Source organism: Tyto alba, unplaced genomic scaffold (genome assembly GCF_018691265.1).
Source record: "Tyto alba isolate M040663 unplaced genomic scaffold, T.alba_DEE_v4.0 Super-Scaffold_7, whole genome shotgun sequence".
Lineage (NCBI taxonomy): Eukaryota > Metazoa > Chordata > Aves > Strigiformes > Tytonidae > Tyto > Tyto alba.
Window position 1 is genome coordinate 22,249,563 of NW_024881328.1, and position 20,612 is coordinate 22,270,174.

At 38.9% G+C, this 20,612-nt stretch overlaps 1 protein-coding gene across 4 annotated transcripts in view; it reads left to right on the forward strand.

Moving 5' to 3' along the window:
* Positions 1-20,612, forward strand: part of CERS6 (ceramide synthase 6) — a 122,204-nt gene that overhangs the window by 33,442 nt on the left and 68,150 nt on the right. For all 4 annotated transcript variants that reach the window (XR_006164569.1, XM_042784306.1, XM_042784307.1 and 1 more), the window contains 2 exons: positions 6,603-6,708; positions 9,084-9,214. Coding sequence is in view for 3 of the 4 variants with exons in the window: in XM_042784306.1 (XP_042640240.1) it covers positions 6,603-6,708; positions 9,084-9,214 (237 nt within the window). In the remaining variant the exon portion in view is untranslated. The remainder of the gene's footprint in view (positions 1-6,602; positions 6,709-9,083; positions 9,215-20,612) is intronic.

Sequence of the window (20,612 nt, forward strand, 5' to 3'; positions counted from 1 at the left end):
AAGATTTTACAGAGCCTGTAAGATTTGTTACACCTAGATAGAAAAAGTCATTGCTTTAATAATGACTCAGAAGGAACAAGAAGGTTGATGCAAAATTAAAAAATGACAGTAATAGGGCAGAAACTGAAACGAATTCAGTCTTTGCTTGCAATCCTCAGGAGAGGCTTCGAGATCAAGGAGCAGACAGCTCACTTGCCTCAATGCATGTAGTTTGAAAGTTTTAAATTAAAAATTTAATAGGTTTCAGAAACCTTGTTGGCATACAACAGCATTTAAAACATAACACACGTGAATGGCCAGACAGCTTATTAAATCTGATAGGACAAATCCATAAATTAAAAAAAAAAAAATAGTATTATCTAAGCTCATTTTGTTGGCAGTTATTCCTGAGTTTGGGGCATAGTAAGATTTCGTGCAGCTCCATCCCTCATGATACTGGCTTATTTTAGGTATGCCAGTTTTAAATGCAAAAGTAAAAAACACCCATTTTCATCTATATCAAAGAACCTTGTCTTGATTTAGGTTCTCTTGAATGGATAATCTTGTCCTTAGCCTTTTGTAAAAATAATTGGGCGTGAGCTCAGTGGCTTTTATTGCAGATTATATTAAGACAATACAGGGAAATCAAGGATCAGATAGTAAGTTGTTATCCTCCTATAGTGGGAGGCGGGGGGTGGGGGGAAGAAAATCTATAGCAGACATTTTTGTTCATTCAGTCTATTGCTTCCCCATTCCTGGGCCTCTTTCTTATCAGCTCATGGGGTCTGAGTTTGAGAGAAGGGAGAGAGTTGTTGTGGGGTTTGGGGCTTTGGTTTGGGTGTTGTTTTTTTTTTTTTTTTTTATTATTTGTTTTTTTTTGTTGGTGTTTGTTTTTCCTTTCTTTCGCTTATTTACCTCAGTAAAAATGGAGAAAGATTTATGGTTTTCAATTTATGGATTCTCGCTGTCTTGTTCTAGAGAGAATTTTTGTGAAATGAAGTGAGTTTCTAAATAAAGCACAAACACTTGACAAATAAACATTGCAAAGGAGTGCAATTTTATCACTTCAAAGGGCATGGAAAGGAATCAAAACCTGCTTTGAACTGGTTAACATGTATCACTTGCCAGTTAACATTGTCTTTTATTTTAATACTGATATTTCTTAAATTGAAAGCTTAGAACAAGCCATTGAATATTCTCTTTATATCTTCCCATACATTAAAAAAAAAAAAACACCAACAAAACCCCAAGCATATTTAATTACATGAATCAAATATTCATTAGCCCTGTTAGCTTAATGGTTTTTGGGTTGTTGTGTTTTTGTTGGTTTTTTTTTTTTTTTTGGCCCTGTTTGGAAAGCCAGTTCTTGCAGACCTTTAAGGCTGTTTAAAAAACCTGTAATCACTATTTACCTGTTGTGGGCTCTGTGGTGGTTTGAGCATCTTCAAAGCTGCTGAGAAACTGTCAAACATGGATTTACTAAAGGGCAGCCACTATCATCAGCTCAAAAATGGCAAATTACCTGATGGTATGGAAACACGTGCTATAGGAGGGCCCTACAGGCATTATTTCCAGTGCCCCAGATGACTAAAGACTTATTACGTATTAGTTTCTGACCAGATTCAGAGCAAAGATTGTATGTCGCAAGTAGGACTGTTTGATTTGTAGTAAAATCCAGAGAATCACACACAAAAAAGATCTTTTTACTTTTCTCTTTCTTCGGCATGTGATAAAAAAGTATTTATTTAATTCAGACTTTCCTAGTGCTAATGAACATCAGCCTCCAAAGATTATGAGGGTCAACACTAATGTTTCTAGTTAATTATGGGATTAAAATGATGTAATTTTTCAAGATGAAAAGCAGTAAACTAAAAAGGTTACATGGTAATTAAGTAGTAGGGTTCAAGTAGCCAGTAAAGGATAACAGAAAGATCTCTGGAAGTCAGTGGGGGCATCTTTCTTACTCTCTTATTAGAGGTTATTTTATCAGTGATATTGCAGTTATGTTTCCAGTTGATGTGCCCAGGATCGTTTGTGCTCATTGTGGATCTGACCTGTTTGTATTTCTAAAGAGAAACTTTTACAGGGTATGGAGTGCCCAGGAAGTACAGCCAACATATTTTAAACTGTAATTTTATGAACATGAGGAATTAGACGTGTAGTGTGGAGCACTGGGAATGGCTTTGGAAGAGTCTGTGGGTTTGGGGTTTCATTTTCTCTAGGGTTGATGGCCAGGTGGGATCTTCATCTTCCTCTTCTCAGCGGTGCGCCCACTGCAATCACTGCGAAGGGCAAGTGGTGCCCAACTGGCGTTTACCTTCTTCCACCAGGGCAAAGTTAATTTTTTTTTTTTTTTTTTAATTACTACTGCTTCTTTTTCTACTTATTCATCTGTTGTAATAGCATCTGTCTTTGTCTAGTTGACATTTGTTAAAGAACAAGCAGGAAACCCAAAATGGTACTTTTACTTGTTCAAATTTACATACTTTTGGTGAAATGGTGCTTCTTTTTACACTCTAGGGGAAGTGGGGAAACATTTTGCGAAGGGTTTCTTTTTATAGAGAAAAACTGATCTCTGAGTTTGGGGTGGAGTATGAGGTCTTGCTGTCACTGTTGTAAATAATCAATTTGAAAAAACAAGACAGGAACCAAAATGCAAACCAGTGCCCGCCTTCAGTGGGTGTGGGGCACTCAGAAATGCCCGTTGTTGTCAGGCAGACGGTGCAGTATTTATGGTCCTGCAGAGGCTGAGTGCTTTCCACTCCGATGCTCTGCAGTAACCCACATTATCTGAATTGGCTGGCTGTGGGCTTTTTGGTTTGGTTTTGGTTTTATGTGTGGCTTAGATTGTGAATGAGGAAGAAGCTGCCTTTAAAAAGGTTCTTGAATTCAGAGTTTAATTCCCTTGTTTATGTTGGTCTTTCGTTTCTAGATCCAGAATAGATGGGGCTGCATTTGGCAAAAAATGCTTGTCCTTTAATTTCTATGTAATTAATACCAGCTTTCAATTCATCTGTACTGGAATCCATTGAAAAAGAGATATTAGTGTGGCTTTTGTTCAGATTTACATGCTTTAAATAGAAAATCTGCCAATATAGTCAATTCTGCTCTCCTTACTCTTTCACAATAATTCTTCCCTCTTAATTGCAGTACCTTATGCAATAAATAGTCTCATGGGTTTCAGTAAGACTGCTTAGGGAATTGAATACCGCAGCTCTAAAAGAAATGGAAAAAATGAATAGTGCTTTTAAGAAGTTCAACATTTGGCAAAGTGCTTATAGTTTGTACGTATATCAAACATTCACTCTGTTTTGTTTACTTATGAATCTATTTAAATCATTACAGAAAACTGTCAGTGAGAATTATGTTAATGATGCTTTTTATGGCACCTGGTGTGACACTTGGGATCCTATTGATTAAATTCTACTTTAAAATTATATTTTAACCCTGAAAAGTAATTTTTATACTGCAAAATATTGTTTGAATTCCTTGAGTTTTTGTATGAAAAGTAAAAAGTATCTCTTAAATTTTACCACCTACACCAAAGGCAATCACATAGACATGGCTCATGCACATTTGAATTGGTGGTCAGACCTGCTCAATATTGCAAGCATATGAAATGTTTCTAATTTCTTTATTTCTTTATTTCCCTTGAGAGTCCTAATAGGAATTAACAATCCTTTGAGGGGACTTTTTTGAAAGCTGTTTTTCAAAAGTGGAGAAAGATCACAACAGCATATCAGGAGAGAGACCTCTGTGGGTTTTTTTAAGCTTTCCCTGTCCCTTCCTCCCTGACGTACCTGCCAAGATCATCCAGTGTCTTGCAGCTGTGTACCCTGTACATGTCCTTGCTGTGGTTTGCTGTCCTTGTAGATGAGCTCTAGTTCGGGTCACATGCCTATTCCTCTAGTGTATGTGAAAAACATAAACAGCAAAGGAGGAAAAAATTATATTCCTGTTTAGAAAATACCAGATTGAAGCAGAAAATGTGTTTTGTTTTAGGTAATGGGTAGAAATAACATCAACATTACAATTCTATTCTCTTTTTAAAATCTAGACAAACACTGTATCTCTGCTTTGTCCTGGATTTATCTAGGCTGTTCATTAGCAAGGCATGTCATTTTAAGAATGGCATTTAAGCAAGCCCAGCTGGTTTGCTTAGATTTAAATGAAGATCAGGTCAGCATGAAGCTTGTTGGAATTGCTCTTTGTGGAATTTTTCTAACGGGGACTTTTTAATCTGCCTTTGACTCTACTAAATTATTTTTTTTTCCTTTTAAATTAGCATGTTTAGAGAACTGCCTTTCTATTGGAGTTATATCATGGCTATCTCATTCCTTCACTCAGCAGGAGAAGAGCAAAACAGAAGTTGAAAGATTTATGTGTGTGAAAAAAAAAATCAACCAAACAAAAACCCATACCCTCCAAACAAACAAACAAAAAACCCCAAATCAAGTCATATTTCAGAGGAGACTGACTTTGCAAGTGACCATAAAATCTATCTGAAACAATTGTTTATTTTTATTTTTGTGTTTATTTAGTGGATATTGTTTGATCTTGCTGTTAATGGTGAAGACTGAGTTTGGGTTCCTTCATGAATGCATGAAGCTGAGGAATTTGTCTTCTGTTTATTTTATTTGGTTTTATTCCACTTAGAGCACTCCTCTGCCCTGTCTGTGCTTGTAAGTGTTTCCTTGTGGAGCCTTGTACAGATTGAACACTGATTGACATCCCCTTTACTGTCTGTCTTAGACTTGACTCTTGTCTGGCTCTATTGCTTTCCTTTCAGGAAATTGTTTTAATTTCTTTAATAGAGAAGACTGACATTTTCGGGTTTTTTTCAGCTTTTTGGTACAAAACATGGACATAGATGATAAGATTCTCGGCCCCTGTTACATGGCTGAAAGTGTTTTACAACTCCTTATAATTAAAAAATAATTTTCTGAAATCAAACTCTATAAGCATTTTGTTAGTTTCTTCAGCTGTGTTTTTGGTTATGTCCATGTTGAACTAGAGAATTCAATTCTCACTTCTTCGTCAACCTACATTTTAAGTAATACACAGGTTTACAATGTAGCTAGATTACAGTGTATTTACCTATTACATGTACAGGGTTTATATGCTTCTGTTTTATGAGCAGAAAACTGGACTGTGTTCTTCTTGCGCTCAGCATTGAAACTAGTATCGTCAAAGCTTTTAATCCTAAAGCAGAGAATTGACAACTGATGCCATTGTTTCTGTTGGTGCTATGGAGCTAGCAGTATGGTTGCAATCTACAGCCAATCCAGATTTTGACCAAACTTTTAGAGACTGTAATAGTCTCTTTTATAACATACAAGGATCAAATAATGAGTTCACTGATACACTGCACGTATCTTTGGATGTATGACTTCCAACCCCCCTTGCAAATAGTCACCAAAATTATTTCAGGCTACAGAACTGTCTTTCATATAGGAATGGTATCAATGTATCAAGAATATTTCCTTGGAAAAACAAGGAAGGCAAGGTGGTCTGGCATCACCCATCTTTCTTTACCAGATGCTATTGCTGTAACCACTGTAACATTGCTTAGGGCTTAATTCTCTTTAATCAGGTGTGCTGTCTTAAACATAGCAGAAGCAGTGGCTGTAGCTTAAAACAGTGCTTAAAATGGGGTTTGCATGTGGATAAGAACTCCATCATTTTCAAGACCTTGTGGTCATTCGGCTGCATGAATGTGGAACTACTTCTTCACTTCTGAGTCTGTTGTTTTGGTCCCTACTGGTCCTCAAACCCAGGACATTAAGTCTTAGGAAACGGAAGTTTTTTGAATGGAATCAAGAGTTACATAGTTCAAAGATAACAGAAGTTCATACTGTTCATTTATGAATGTGATTCCTGTAGAGACTTTTTAGCTTTCATGGGGATTCCAAAGTTGGACTCATAGTTACAAGTAATTTAGTTTTTTTACGAGTGGAATGGTGGTCTTTGAGTGTATGTAATGTAAGCTGTGTAATTAATCTCTAAAATGTATCGGAGACAGTTTATAAACTGGATGAATTTATGGATTGGTGTTTGGATCTGTGACAGCTTCGTATTTTAGCAGAAGAGTTTTGAGGACGAGCAAAGTCTTTGAGGCATTGCTCAACACCGTTTAAATTTATGGTTTAGAAAATTGTATTGACTGGGCAGCTTGCTGCCTTTAAGGACTTTGAATTTCTACTGTGCAAAAGGAGTCCTGAGGCAGTACTCTGGAAACTGATTTATGAAAAAGGCTCTGTTTGAAGAAGAATATTATGTGCTGCTCATCTCTGCAAGCTGCCCTGCTCTTTTCATTAGTTGGTGCTTCTCTAGGAGGCATTCCTCTCATGCTTTTGTTCTGTCCTTTTTTACCGCAACATGAAAGGAGATCCTCTGTTTTATGTGCTCTGAGGAGTTCCTTTCATCCTTCAAAGTGATTTTACTTATTTTGCAATGTAATCGCCTGTATGAGCTTGCTTTTGAGCTGTAAGGCTAAATATTACTTTGTTGTCAGGGATATAATGTTTGTGCATTTACAACATGTCATTGATTGATAACAGTAATGAAGTAAATAACTGAAGGATTTCACCTGTTTTCTTTTTTCATTCTTCTGTTTCTCACAGATTCATTGCTAAACCATGTGCCTTAGGCCTTAAAGTCCAAGCCAATGGACCACAGAAAGCTCAACCTAATGCTATCCTGGAAAAAGTTTTCACAGCTATTACAAAGGTAAAGCATTTAACTAAAATATTTACCTTACAGAGTTGGATATGGCACTATAAACTATATCTGAACAAAACAAAGCTAAATGCTAAATGCAGTGCTCGATTTTTACAGCTAAAATCAGAACATACGAATGTCAAGGTTGTCATTGGTATGCCAGCTTGAGCAGTTGTGCATCCCTTTGTGACAACTCCTATAAGCTTTTAATCAAAAAAAGTTGTTACAGAAACACTTTGTGTGTGTCATATGGCCATCTACTTTTTTTTTTTTGCTTCTTATCTTTTAGAAATTCCTATAAAATCATCAGATTTTTTTTGAAAAAAGAGTAAATTGTGAGCCAGTAAGATGGGGTAGGGGAAGAAGCTAGAAAAGTGGGGGGAACTGACTGAATCATGGTTTAGGGCTTGCAGATTTTTTCTGGTACAGTAAAAGTTCTTCCCCTACCACTTATGTCTCTGTCTCTACAGCTCTCACTGTATGACATCTCAGCTATGTCATCCTGTCTGTCCTTTTGAAGCATCCTGTTTTCCTGTAGCAGTGAGCAGTGATCAGGCATCCTTTAGCATCTCCTGAAGACCTCAGCGGTCAGCTGATTTGTAGTGGAAAGGCCTGTGGAGGCCTGAAGGACAAACAAAATTCCTGCAGGAACTTCCCAGTCCCACCTCAGCTCCAGGCTGCAACGGGGCATGCCACAGCAAAGGCATCAGCCTAAACTTCAGAGAGTAGTAGAGTCACAGAAGGCAAAATTGGGTTCAGTGTCAGGGACTGAATGTGCCATGAATCTTTCTTGCTTGTGTGTCATTCCCTATCCTGAGATCACCATGGCACTTGGTGTGGTTTTTGTCCTTGTTTACAGGGAGGGAGTCACACATACCTTGTTTCTAAAAGCTGTGGCACATGTGCTCTCACCTGACTCAGCTGAAGGAAGAATGGGATTTTTAATTTTTTTTTTTTAATTTTTAATTTTTCCTCACAGAATTTGCTAGTTTGACACAGGCCTGAGTGTGTGAAGTCATATAACCAATGTCTGTGAGTCATGGTAGGAGCTGACACACACGGCTTCCAGCACTCAGTGCACGGAGGCAAGTGGGAAGAGCTCCAAAGGAAAGCATCTACTTTCCTGCAAGAGTTTGGTAGTGCTGTCTGGTAGCTGCTCTCAGAGAAACTGTCCAATTTATCTAGCCGCCTTTTTTGAGTCACATGCAGCAGTTCTCTCTAGTCAAACTCCCAAGAGCTGCATCAATCTTTTGTTTTTTTTAAAGTTACAGGAAATGGCTTTTCTTAACCTTCTATTGAAAAACTAGTGGCTACTTCAGTGGACTAAAAAACTCTTTTTTTAATTTTTTGAGATGGATGGCAAATACTTCACCCTTCTTGTCTCATCCTTTACTTTCCCTTTCCTTCCTGTCTTTTCCTGGAGTCTGATAGATTAAACTTTTAACCTGATGAAAGCTTTGATGTTTTGCCTCTTGCTACATTTTGAAAAGTCTTTATCATGGCAGCTCTTGTATCTCATTCAATGTATGTAACTGGCTTGCAGAAATAAAGCTAGAGCTCCAGAAAACAGATTGTCCAAAAGCTTCTCCTGTTTCTTTAAAATAGAATATAATCAGGAGAAATATATAAATAGCCCTCATGCAGTACTGTACATGTAGAATTGCTGCATGATTAGAAATGTGTCTTGTACTGCTGTTCTCCATACAGTACTCAAATTAAGGACAGATTCATTTTCTTTTGCCTTACCTCTGCACTCGTTTGCAACCATTCTAATGGAATGAGAGTTCCACATTTGCTGCTTTGGAGAATAATTGTGTGTAGCTAATTTCACAGAAAAAAATTCTCTCTTCCTGTTGTCAAGGTGATTTTCTTTTTAAAGCTGTCACTTTGTTTAATGACCTCATTTTTAAACATTAACATGGACAAACATGGGAAAAGATCTTTTGATGTCAGGCAATCTTCACTACTTCAACAGTTGATAGGACAAAGATCCTGATGCAGGAGGATGGGACAGGCATAGTGTGTGGCAGGCAGGGGGTTGTTTGTAAGCCCCACTACTGGAGAAATGCATGGCATTTTATCCCTACTTATTATCACTTTCCAAGTTTCAAGCAAGTTTTCATCCTGTTGTCCCCTATAAGTTTTGTATTAGTAATAACCTGTATGCAATATTACAGCATATGTCCTTCTAGATTAGTAAGTCACTGTAAATGTATTTTGATGTGGATCTGCTAACAGAGATTTCTATGAAAGTAACTTTATGTATCCATGTGTCTAACAGTCATCCTCCAAGACATCAAGAGGCAATTACAGTGGTTCTAAATTTAAAGTGAAGTTACTGCAGTTGGACAAAGAACTAATTTTTATACTTCTCTGTTCTGTAGCATCCAGATGAGAAGAGGCTGGAGGGCCTCTCCAAGCAGCTGGACTGGGATGTACGCAGCATTCAACGTTGGTTTCGACAAAGACGCAACCAGGAAAAGCCCAGCACTCTTACAAAGTTCTGTGAGAGCATGTAAGGATGCCTGTTCTCTTCTTGAGTCTTCTTTAGTCTTTGTTCTCATCGGTTTTCTTCTTTGTTCTTCATGGGTATTTTTGTAGAGGGGTAGAAAATTATACAAATTGGTAGAATATGACTTCTTAAATGAGAAAAAACAATCTCCTTTCTCCTGAAGGAGTCAGACTCTACTTTGCCTGTACTTTAAATGGTGAAAAGCTTTCAGAAATCAGGTGGTTGGGATTCTCTACTGTCATGGTGCCAGCCTGATCCTCTGAAACAAATCATTTGGTGTTAGTGTGGGAAGCTGTCTTCACAACACAACTTTCAGCTATACAACCTGACAGAGATCTGAGATGGAGGAGTAAAGATAAAAGCCAATTGAGCTGTTAAACCCCTTCTTTGTTTTTTCTAATCCTAGGTTTGTCCCCTTTATTGGCCCATTCCCTTGGGTGCACTGAACTCTGAGAAGCTAAAGACTCCTAAGCTTTCTTTAGGAAGTTATTTTTCACCTGTCAGGGATTACTTCTAAGGAATCTTTCCCAGCAGCCAGCTGTTCTTCAAACTGGTTATTTACATAAAGGTCATTTTTCTAATTAGACTCCATTGTTTTTAGTATCTGAGTTACATTTCCATGCCAGCTGGATGGAACATATTAATACCTAATCTGCATTGAAAGAGCATGGAAAACTAAATCTACCTAAAATATTTATGTGTTTTTCTTAAAAGAGGCCTGATAGACATTGAATTCATAACAAAACACAAAGAACAACACTAGTTTATTTGAAATATTCATTAATTCCAAGACTTAGCCCTCTGGCATTGCTGGATGTTGTTCCCTGGATGTGGAAGGTCATGCATTTAAGGCAAATTTTATATGTTCCAAATCAAGAGACTTGGCAAATATTGCTGAGTGCGTAAACAAGTATCAGCTTTATTACACCCTGTTGGTCAAGTAGCTGTGTTGCTGCTGGCTTAAAACTCTAGTTACACTTTTGTTAGCTGGGAAGGAAGTGCTAGGTGAAAATGTCAGCAGAAATAGAGGAAGCCGATTTAAGTTAGAAAGCAAATCTTAGTTAATCTTGTTTTCCAAGGTTTTGTTGTTTTTTTTTTTTTTTGTTGTTGTTGTTGTTGTGGGTTTTTTTTTGTTTGTTTGGTTTTTGTTTTTTTTTTTTTTTTTTTACTATTCGTAACAATTCTTAAATGATTTCTTTAAGAAACTGCAAGCAAAGAAATCACAAAAATACTGCAGACCAGCCAGAAAGAGGAGGGAAGTATGTGTCTGTGTATATACATATAAAAAACCCCCCAAACTTGTGGAATATACTGTTGTCTCATTCATGCAGATTTCCTAAATATATTTCATACTTTTTCCTTATGTAGTTTTCCTAAGTATTTTCCTTAAGCTCCCTAAACTTTATTTTCCTGTGGTGACATAAAGAACAGTTCATAATATGATTCTGAATAAATAATGTATTAAGGCATTTTTTTCTAAAACCAAACCATAGATGAAGTGCTATTGGAGTAGCAGCTGATACTTATTTTCAACTAAAGACTGAATAGGAGAGAAATTAGAAGAGTTACTGTTAAGCATATTGTCTCTCTAGCTCAGAGAATTAGAGTCCTTTATTTTAGAAGAAGAAAGATAAATTGTCTAAAGATAATCGCCCTTTAATAAACAGAGGAACTTAACTGTCATAATTTTACAGCTAAAATCCACCCTCCTTAATATTTAATAAAGCCAGGCAGGGTAAGAATATGGATAAACCTAGCCATCTGTTTGCCAGCAGCTGGTGGTCTTAGACTTCCTAATTTTTGAGATCAGTGAAGAGCAACCTTTTTCCTACAAGGGTTGTAGCTCTTAATCTATACACTTTTCTGTTTAACTTGTAGAAAAAGCAGTGAAATATTGGAAAAAAAATAAAACTTTATTACTGTTAGAGCCAGCATATTTGGGCGGTATATTTGGCTGTTTCTATGACTCAGGTCAAAGACTTCACTCTCTTGCATTAGTGCCAGCATATTTGGCCTGACCTAGAGGTAGAAAAAACTTAAACGTACCATGACATACAGGCACAGATAGGAAAATTATGGGTGCTGAACTTGCTTCTTTGTAGTATACATTATGGAAAAAGTGTGCAGATGAGAACTATGAATGCAAACTGGAAGGTAAGGTCAAGCTGTGATCAATGTCATTAACTTATGCTGACAGAATTAAGTGCCAGCTTCATTTAGAGAGTGCCATTGGGCATTACTGTGATATGTGTAATTAGTAGTAATGATAATACTTGTCCAAAAAGAAGCAAGATGGCATAAATAAGTGGATAGTTCAGGTTCTCTCTGCTGGTGGTTTGCAGTAGGTGCATGTGGGAGTTGTCTCTCCATCTCTGTACGTACATGCTGCTGTGAGAATGTGATGTTATCCAACCAGCCATGTGTGCATCGCCCTGATAGCATTTCCAGTTGTACAGTGTGTGCCACCAGGTGCCCTGTCACACATGCTGAATGGAGTTGTTGGCACATAGTCAGAATAGCACAAGGAAGCCAGGGATACCTTTTTTTCCCCTCAGTATGGGTGTTACACGGTTCTCTAGTTAAATCTATTCATCAGGGCACTAAGCGAGGTGCTTCAGTATGTTTGGAGCAAAGAAATCCTTCTGTATGAGGTCTACAGCCTTTTCACAGATACTGAGTTAATGGGGTGGCTTTTTGGATGAAGAGTCCATGTGTGGCAGCTGCTTTGGACCTCCAGGCTGCATAAAGCACATGTTGCCATGACAGTCATGAGAAGGGGAGCACTCCAAGTCTTCAATAACTGGGGCGCCAATGGAGAGTTTCATAGCCCTGACAGTGAACAAAATGTGCCCTTATGTAATAAGCAGGCACACAGCAAGCAAAATGACAGTGATCCCCACCTACACTTTCAACTGTTGAGCTGCTGTTGTCCTTCCAGACATTCAGTTTTGCTGGCAACTGCATTGATTGACTGTGACTTGGGAAGAAAAGTGACAGAACCCACAGCAAATGTGGAGCTGCTTAAAAAGAGCTCCAACTCTTTTTACATGGAGATGATTCAATTTACTGTTAGAAAAAGTGTTCCTTGGGGCCAGAGTGGCTTTTCCATGATGAAAAGGAGAAGGCAGCTGTGCCAGAAGGGCTGTAGTCCATTTCTGACTGCCTTATCTTTCTGGCCAAATGAATAGTGTGGGTACTGTCTAAGGTAGAGGAGCTTCAGTAGGACAAAGGCTGAGAGTGAAACTCAATGATAAACATGCTTGGCTGGGATGAATGACACCCAAGATCCAGGCCCAAAGAGACTGTAACTGTAACTTAGTTGTAAGATTCTTCTTGTCCCAGATTTCTCACTTTCTCTACCCTTCCCCTTCTTTTTCTTTTCAAGCAACTTCAATTCTGGTCCTAAACAGGGTGCAGAGAAACTTCAGAACCTGCACATTTTTTGTTTTCAAAATGGAACAATTCATTTGTTGCCAGCCTTTGTCAGAGATCCTAGACGTTAGTAGAAGGTGGTTATATGAATCAAAGAGGCAATAACAAAATCTCCTGTCTATAGACACTGTTTGTGCCACAGCACTGTCATGAAAATGAATTACTTTTCAGGGATCTTAACCAGCAATCACCCCACAGAGTTTTGTGTGTCCATCTGAAAGAGAAGGTGCTATTTGATTGTCAGAGCTGTGGAGACCACTAGTGGTCAGTCTTCAGTGGCATCACATCCTCGCTTAAGATTTCAGATGTTATGGTGATAAGTACCTATATGAAATACGAAATAAATAATTTCACCAGGTGATGATTCGTGATCCAGTAGATCTAGTCAAAAAGATCTGATATAATAATGGGGTGCTGAGGATTATTTTACTAGCAAGTCAATGGGTTGTTTCTAAAGGATTTGGTGATTCTGACATGAAACTTGGAGTTAACAGCACAGTGTTTGTAGTCACTAAGAAAGGCATCCACCTAATATAGCCTCAGATTGTAATTCTCAGGCACTTAGCTTACTATATTAGCTGCAGGGGAGAGTCTGTCCATAGCTTTTCTTCCCCTTGTGAGAATTTAGACAGTTTTGCTCCTTTCTCCAACTTGAAAGATGCAAGGTGCATAAAGGAGAAGAAAAAGGGGTGAACTGAGTGCGCAAAGTAGACCATGCATTTCTCTTGCTCTTTTTCCTTTTTCTCTGTCCCCATGGGACAGCGTATCATCGAAGAAAAACAAGCTTTCTCCAGAATAAGAGTAGGGTAAGGACTTTGTGCTCTGCACTTTGAGTATGCAGTGCATGAGGAAACACAGAAAGTGAATTACCTTGAATCTTTTCTGAAGCTTGTGTGGTTTCTGTGTTATTCATGGAGAGTATCTGCAGTACTTTACAGGGCTAAAAGTTGTTTCTGCAGAGGACTGTCAATCTATTTATAGTCAGTTGATATAAATTGGACCAAATTCTCTAACGACTCTGCTGAAGCATAGTTCTAGCACAGAAATGTATTAAAAAAAAAATAATAATAAAAAAAAGGTGTCTGACCACAAATAAGTTCCCAAAAATGTCTTAAGGAAGAATGTTGCATCTGAATATAGTGGAGTGAGAATTCCAGGCATGGAATACCCTCAAGCTAGTGGGGAAACAGCTCCAAGGTGTGCTGGGGATGGCTGGGAAGATATAATTGTTGGAAAACCATGAATAGTGACTTTGCTGATTGCCAAAAAGAATACAGGATCCAAGAATGTCTTTGTTAATGTCTGACATGTCAGAAAGCCAATGCAGTATTGATTCCCAAACCACTTGAAGTTTCTTCCCAGTTTCAAGGAATTGTGCTGCTGCTTAAGCTAGCAGTGCGTAGGCATGTCTACTTTTCTCAAAGACTAAATAGTATAGAAAGAGCAAGCGTCCTGCCCTCTTCCCTTGTTGACTGGAGCAAAGGGAAAGAACCTGTCATGCCCGAAGTTATTAGCCTGGGACTTTGGAATGTCATCAGGCTCATGACTTGTCTGTCCTACAGCTATGTACCTTTAATCAAGCTGTTTATTGGAGACATTTACATGGTTTCCAAGGAGTGGCTGGCAGAAACATATGGCCAAGAGAGTTTTCTGAGTTTATACGACAGTATGCATGTGAAAACATGGAAATGTGCAGACTGAAGAGCCAAAGATTTTTTTTTCCCTCATTCTTCTCTAGAAGAAGCTTGGATACTAAAGTATCTGTAAGTGGGGCGTCTTTTAGGTTTGATATAGGGGAGAGAAGAGTCCCTGTTTCATCTCCGAGCCAGAACATATTATTTTTGCTAAGGAATTGAAGCCGTGTTTATGCACATTGCTTTTGGGGAGATTTTATCTATCTATAGCTGTGTATATATATGCGTGTGCACATGTATGTGTATAGATAGACACAGATATATACAGAATGGGCTTTTTCACTTCTCATGTACATTTGTGTGAAAATTTTATGGACAGTTTGCAACTTCTTGGCCATATTGCTTTTCTCAACTAGCAGAGTAATTCTCTTCTACAAAACTGTGCTGGAAAAAGAACTATGCAAGGGAAGGAAATTGAGACAGCTGCTTGGTTGTTGAAATTCTGAACTGTGCTGATACAGATCTTAGCAAAGTGCACAAAAGAATTCATCAGTCTGTGCTTTTTGTATGGCAGTAAAGCACTAGAAAGTAAATAGGCATCAAAAAGCTTCTAGCTCTGAATTTTTAATAGCCTCAGGCCCTCTTAAGTCAGCTTCAGAACACTGTTGAATATAATGATCTTTGAGATGCAAGCAAAAATATGTGGTAAATGGTATTATGGGTCCATTTAATTCTGATTTGTGAATACAGGTTTTCTGCTGCCTCAGTGCTACATGCAACTGAGGACCAACCAGAAAGGAGAACAAGGACGTGGGTCTGTAAAGCCGTGCTACGTGCTCTGGGGAGAGTGTAATAGTTACTGTTCAGTAGCCATAGAATTACCAAATCTTGCTTGTTTTCCTCTGCTGTTTTCCATGGGGCAGGAACAGCTGTTCCTCCTTGCTCTCTCACAGGTACAAGTCATAAGCTCTCCCCTGCTGCTCTGGTCTGTTCAGGAGATCTGAAGCACTGGTAACTCAACCAGCTGCTTGGTGAAAGGGAAACTGCACACCTAACTAGTATGGTGATAAAAAGTTAGAGGTTTTTCTTGCTATTATAATTCTGGATTGTTTTTTTTTTTTTTAACGGGGCAGATACTTAGTTCTGCAGCTCCTTCTCGTAACGCTCTGCAGTGGGCTGTGTCGTGCTGTGGGCAGCATGCTGCATCCAGGTGCTCCTGGGACTGGTGCTTCTGTTGACAGATGATCATAAGACAGCAGTTTTGCCTGAAAGAGAAAGCATCAAGGAAAACCCAGAATTTCTGGAAGTCACTGTGAAATAGCAGCAAACTTTGCAATGAGGCGTAATACTGGAAGCCTCTAAGCAATTGTTATGATTTCTTTCTTCTGGAACACTTTGCAGTGAAACAGTTAATAGGAATGATAAATGTTTATATAGGTGAAGAAAGGGAGCCATTTGCATATTTTTCTTGCTGATCCTTAACTTCTTTACTTTTTTTCAGTATTTCAGTTAGCTTTCTGTGACCTTGAGTGAAATATTAACCAGTGCTTCACAGAAACCATTATGGTACTGGAGCAGCTACTTTTATATTTTTGTTAGTAGTGTCTGAAGAATACAGTATTGTGTGATGTCATTGAGGAGGAGGAAGTGCATATTTGGCTCTGTGTCTGGATGTAGATTTTTGATTTTATTTTTTTTTCTTTCTCCCTGCTATGGCCTTAAAACAAAGGGAGTTGGGCAGGAAGAATAAGAGAGGGAGTATTCCTTCAAGCACAGTAGCTGGTTTTATAGCCAAGAGACTGCTTCAGCTCAGGTCAGGCAACAAGGTGGTTTCCCCAGAGCTGCTAACTGAAAACACCACCATGTTAAAACAGACCTCTAAAGGGAAAGCCAGGAAACTGTCAGCTGATGTAATTGACCCAGTTTCTCTGAATGCCAGTGTCAATCTGAGAAGTTGCCCAAGCTAACTTCTTTTAACATATGGGAGCATCAAGTCAAGGCTAGACGGTGTGAACACAGATTTTGCTTTAAATCCACTCAGCAAAGTGTAGCACTTTGCAGAATAAATTTTGAGACATCCTACTTTGAAGAAATTTTTTGGTGTTAGTGTTTGCTGCTGCTGTCTGTATGCTGTGCCAAGCTTATTATATCAAGAAGAAAGAAAGAGAAGCAACTGCCACATGATCTCTCTTTGTAAAACAATGTGCCCTTTTTGAATTAATTATCTGAGAAATTACTCTCACTTAGCATAAATCTTCATGGCTGGTGGGATCTTTTTGGTGTTGGAACCAACAATTTTATTTTTTTTTTTTATAACACATGCACACAGAGCCCTGTCCACACTTTTGATTTTTTTTTTTCATCTGAAGTCCTTTTTGTTTTGTACTAGTTGCACTTGAAGAACTAGTAAAGTTTGAGTCTGACAGCCTTCATCAGAAGTAAAGATCACTTTAATGGTGTTTCCTGAAGGTCTTTATTGGTTATTTAGTTATTTATCTTTTCTTTACTGAATGTCATGTAAGTAAGTAATGTGTATCTTTCCATTAGAAGATATGGGAACTTCATATCAATGAATCCTGATAGCAGTATGTCATAAAATGGCTGCTGAATGTAAATTGGTGGCTCTTAAATAGCCATAAATTGCTTGTAAAGCAAGAAGTGTGTTCTTGTTTGGTTTGGGTTTTAACCACTAGAAGAAGGGTGTCATAAACCTGCTATGTGATTTATAAGGTATAAATGCTAGAGAAAGAACAACTAATAACAAAAATGGATTCTTGGTAGTATCAAATTTGGAGGTTCTGTTACCGTTTTCATTATGTTAATTGTTTCTCTAAAAACAGCAGCCTGAAGATTTCAGCTCTCATTTACATGAAACAAAATGATGTCTAAAAAAGTCACCTTTGCCTTCACAATGGAACCAAAGCTGGAAGATAAGGGTCACTGTCACACTCCATTTAGCCCCAGGCTGATTCATCTCCCATGTGCTGCACTTCATGAATACTGATTTGCTACTGGACTCCCTTCTGTGGTGATGCTGCTACCTCTTGCCAAAAGGGAATGCAGGCACTATTGAAAGGATAATTCATTGAAACCATAATTTACACCAGGGTTTCCTCCAGACAGGTGATACGGATCTAAAATTTGCCAAATCTGACTCTTCCAGCTGGGACAGTCTTGCTTCCCAGGCAGGACTAGTGCCTCTGCATTGTGCCATAGGGCAACCAGCACATGATGGCTATAAAAACACCATTCTGGCGAGGTTGCAGTACATCAGTCTTAGTATTTCAGAAGCGTGGATCCTTCTTGCAGGGACAGAAGAGAAGGAAGGGAAGGGAATGACAAAAAAAAAAACCAACACAAACCCACAAATCCTCATGATGTTTCAGAGCTATATTTCATATTGAATATAAACTAGATCCTGGGCACATTCTATACTGTGTTCCAGCCCTGAGCACTATGCATATGAGCCCATCTAAACTAGTTGGTCTCTTACAATTTTGAACTCTGAAATGTCTGGATAAGGATTCATACATCAGGTGATACAGATTTAACGATGGTGTTAGTGTAAGGCAAGGCAGAACAACAAAAGCTAGCTCTTACACTACTCAGGGAATGCTGTCTTTGAAGGGAATAGAACTGTTACTGGTGAAACCTACAGAGCTGGGTTGCATGTCACTATTTCCCATTGTAATTAAAATTTTCATTAAATGTAATGTGAAAATATGGTACTTTGTAGATTTAAATGGCACAGTGACTGTAGATGCTACCAGGATTGTTCAGGAGATCAGAGACGACAGAAGAAGAGAGAGGGTCACCTTGCTACAAGATAAAAGTATATGGAAATGATGACTTGTATAAAGAAAATAAATGGAGAATAGCAACTGCCTATCTCATTGGGCAAGAACCAGGAAGTATTAAATGAAAAAGAAAAGGAGCGTATTCAAAATTGAATAGTGAATACAGTTTTTCACACTCTTGAGTGATGAAACAGGATTTCATGTTCTTTCATAGGATTCATTGCTCTCCTGAGGCAATAATTTATCAGGAATTTGTAGTTAAAGAGTTTGTTTTATTTACTTGGTCAACCACAGTATTTGATATTGTGCTGATAAATAGATTGTATCCATAGTTTGCCTAGGAAACTGTTGTGAAGACTAATCTTAAGTCTCTAACTGTAAAGTGTCATGCGTACTGAAACAGGAGTACAGAGGTAAGGAAGAGAAGAGCCATGTGAGCACATGGCATTTGTGGCATGACGGGCATAGCAGGGAGTAGGGGCTCAGGTGTTGGCAGAGTTAGATTTGTGAGGCAGGTTGGCGAGGGAGGACATACGTTTTCAATCAGATGTGAAGGGAGTTGGAGTCTGTGAAATTGTTATAGAACAGGGAAGATGTGACCTTTGCTGAGTGCAAGAAGAGTTTATTATAGCTGCAGGTAGTAGGGAAGTTGTGATGAGTCATGGATGCCAAAAAGGAGACTCTAATTGAAGTCATCTAGCAAGTGGCAACTGAAGTGTAGAAAGTAGCAAAGATGGCCTGGCAGTTGTTACCTATATTAAGCATGTAAAATACTGCAGTTTTATCACAGTACTGTAAGAGTTACATCTAGACTCTGGGATTGATACATTCAAGGACCTATTATTCTCTTAAGGGTATTATATCTAATAACATCACAGAAAAGGAAGAGAGATGTGCTTGAATGCAAGCCCTCAATAGAAGGTAAAAGTGAATGAGGGATTTGTACTGAGACTCATGTCAGGGAAACTAGTGCTGTGCAAAAATGCCTGGAGTCATGTTTGGGTATATAAAGCTAAGACAGAAATCCAACTCCATTTTACATCAAGGTGAGATGTTGCTCCTTGACAGTAGCACTCAATAGCTCTGTACACTGCTGGTTTCTTTGTCTGATACCAGGGTAGGCTGAGTTGAGTGTATGTTTCTCTATAAGCCACATGTGAAGTCAGTACAGAAGAGTATCAGTGAGGCTTTTTATTTAGTGTAAATAACACTTTTTCTTATGATGTCATTCAGAGCTGGTTCACTGATGGCTTCCCTCCTCCAAGCAAAAGAAGATAAGACAGTACTGGTTCCTTGAGTTACATCAAATATAGTAGTTTGTAGTCAAAGTCCCTGGACACGTGAATAAGTTAATGTCTGTCAAGCTGTCCTAATTTTAAAGTTGTGAGAACACAATGCAGACACTGACGGCAGTTTTAATTCTGCCCTAACACTGGCCCTCTGATGAATCAGGACTAAACATCTTGTACATACCTGCTGTTCAGCGCAGAGCTTGCTCAGCACTTGCACTTCCAAAGGCAGAGTCTGGGCAGTCATGCTCGGCTGCTACAGTGTGGTTTGCTGTGGTTTTATGCCTTCAGCTTCACCTCTCAAACGAGCTGTATTAGGCTCTGGGCTACTCACATTTCCTTGATGTCCAGGCTGGATAAATAGCCTAATTATACATCCTTTTATGATTTTATTATGCACTTTTGTGCAGTGGTGTACTTGCACAGACTGGCTCAGGTTGTAGTTCAGCAGCACAGGCTACAGTTGCAGCTCTAGTAAGCAGTAAGGGCCACCTCCTTGACCTCTGCATCCTTACCCTTCTGTTTGCTCTGCCCCGTGCCAGATAGCTCACTGTACAGCTGCAGGGCAGCACACTATACTTAGTGGGGTTAAATGTCACTCTGCATAAAAATATAGGGAGCTTGTCTGTCAGATTTTCTGGTTGTGGGTCACAAGGTGGTTATATAAGCATGCTGGAGTACTGTTGCTTGTGGTGTATGCATCCGAGGTACAGAAGGGAAACCGGGGAGACATGGGCAGTACTTGTATCCAATGTGAAAGCTCAGGTTTCAGTGTGACAGAGGCAAGAAGGGGGGGAAATTGCTGCAGCCATCTGGCCCCTTCTGACATGTCAGGTAGGAGGACATGATGTGGTGTAGCAGGACGTGGTGTGCCATGTGATGCTCTAAGTGCATCTCTTCCTGCTACCAGCTCTATACAAGTCCTTAGATTAACACTGGCTGAGAGAATGATTGCTTTCTGCTGAACAGCTGTTTCTATGGCTGTGTTTACACCCTTTATCTAACCCTTCCTATCACTATTTCTCAATTTTGAACAGTAAAATGCTGGGTCTGGCTTTGCTCTTCTTGTCCTGCTATCCCACTGCATTAGGAAGCTGAATCATCTGGTGAAGGGGAAGATGGGAGTAGACTTCTTGCAACTCCATAGTATGCAGCTCAGGAGGCTCCGGTTAATCTGAGAATGGTATGAAACAGACCCCAGGATTGGGCAAAGTTGGCAGTTTCCCTCATGATTCCTTTCCTACCATAT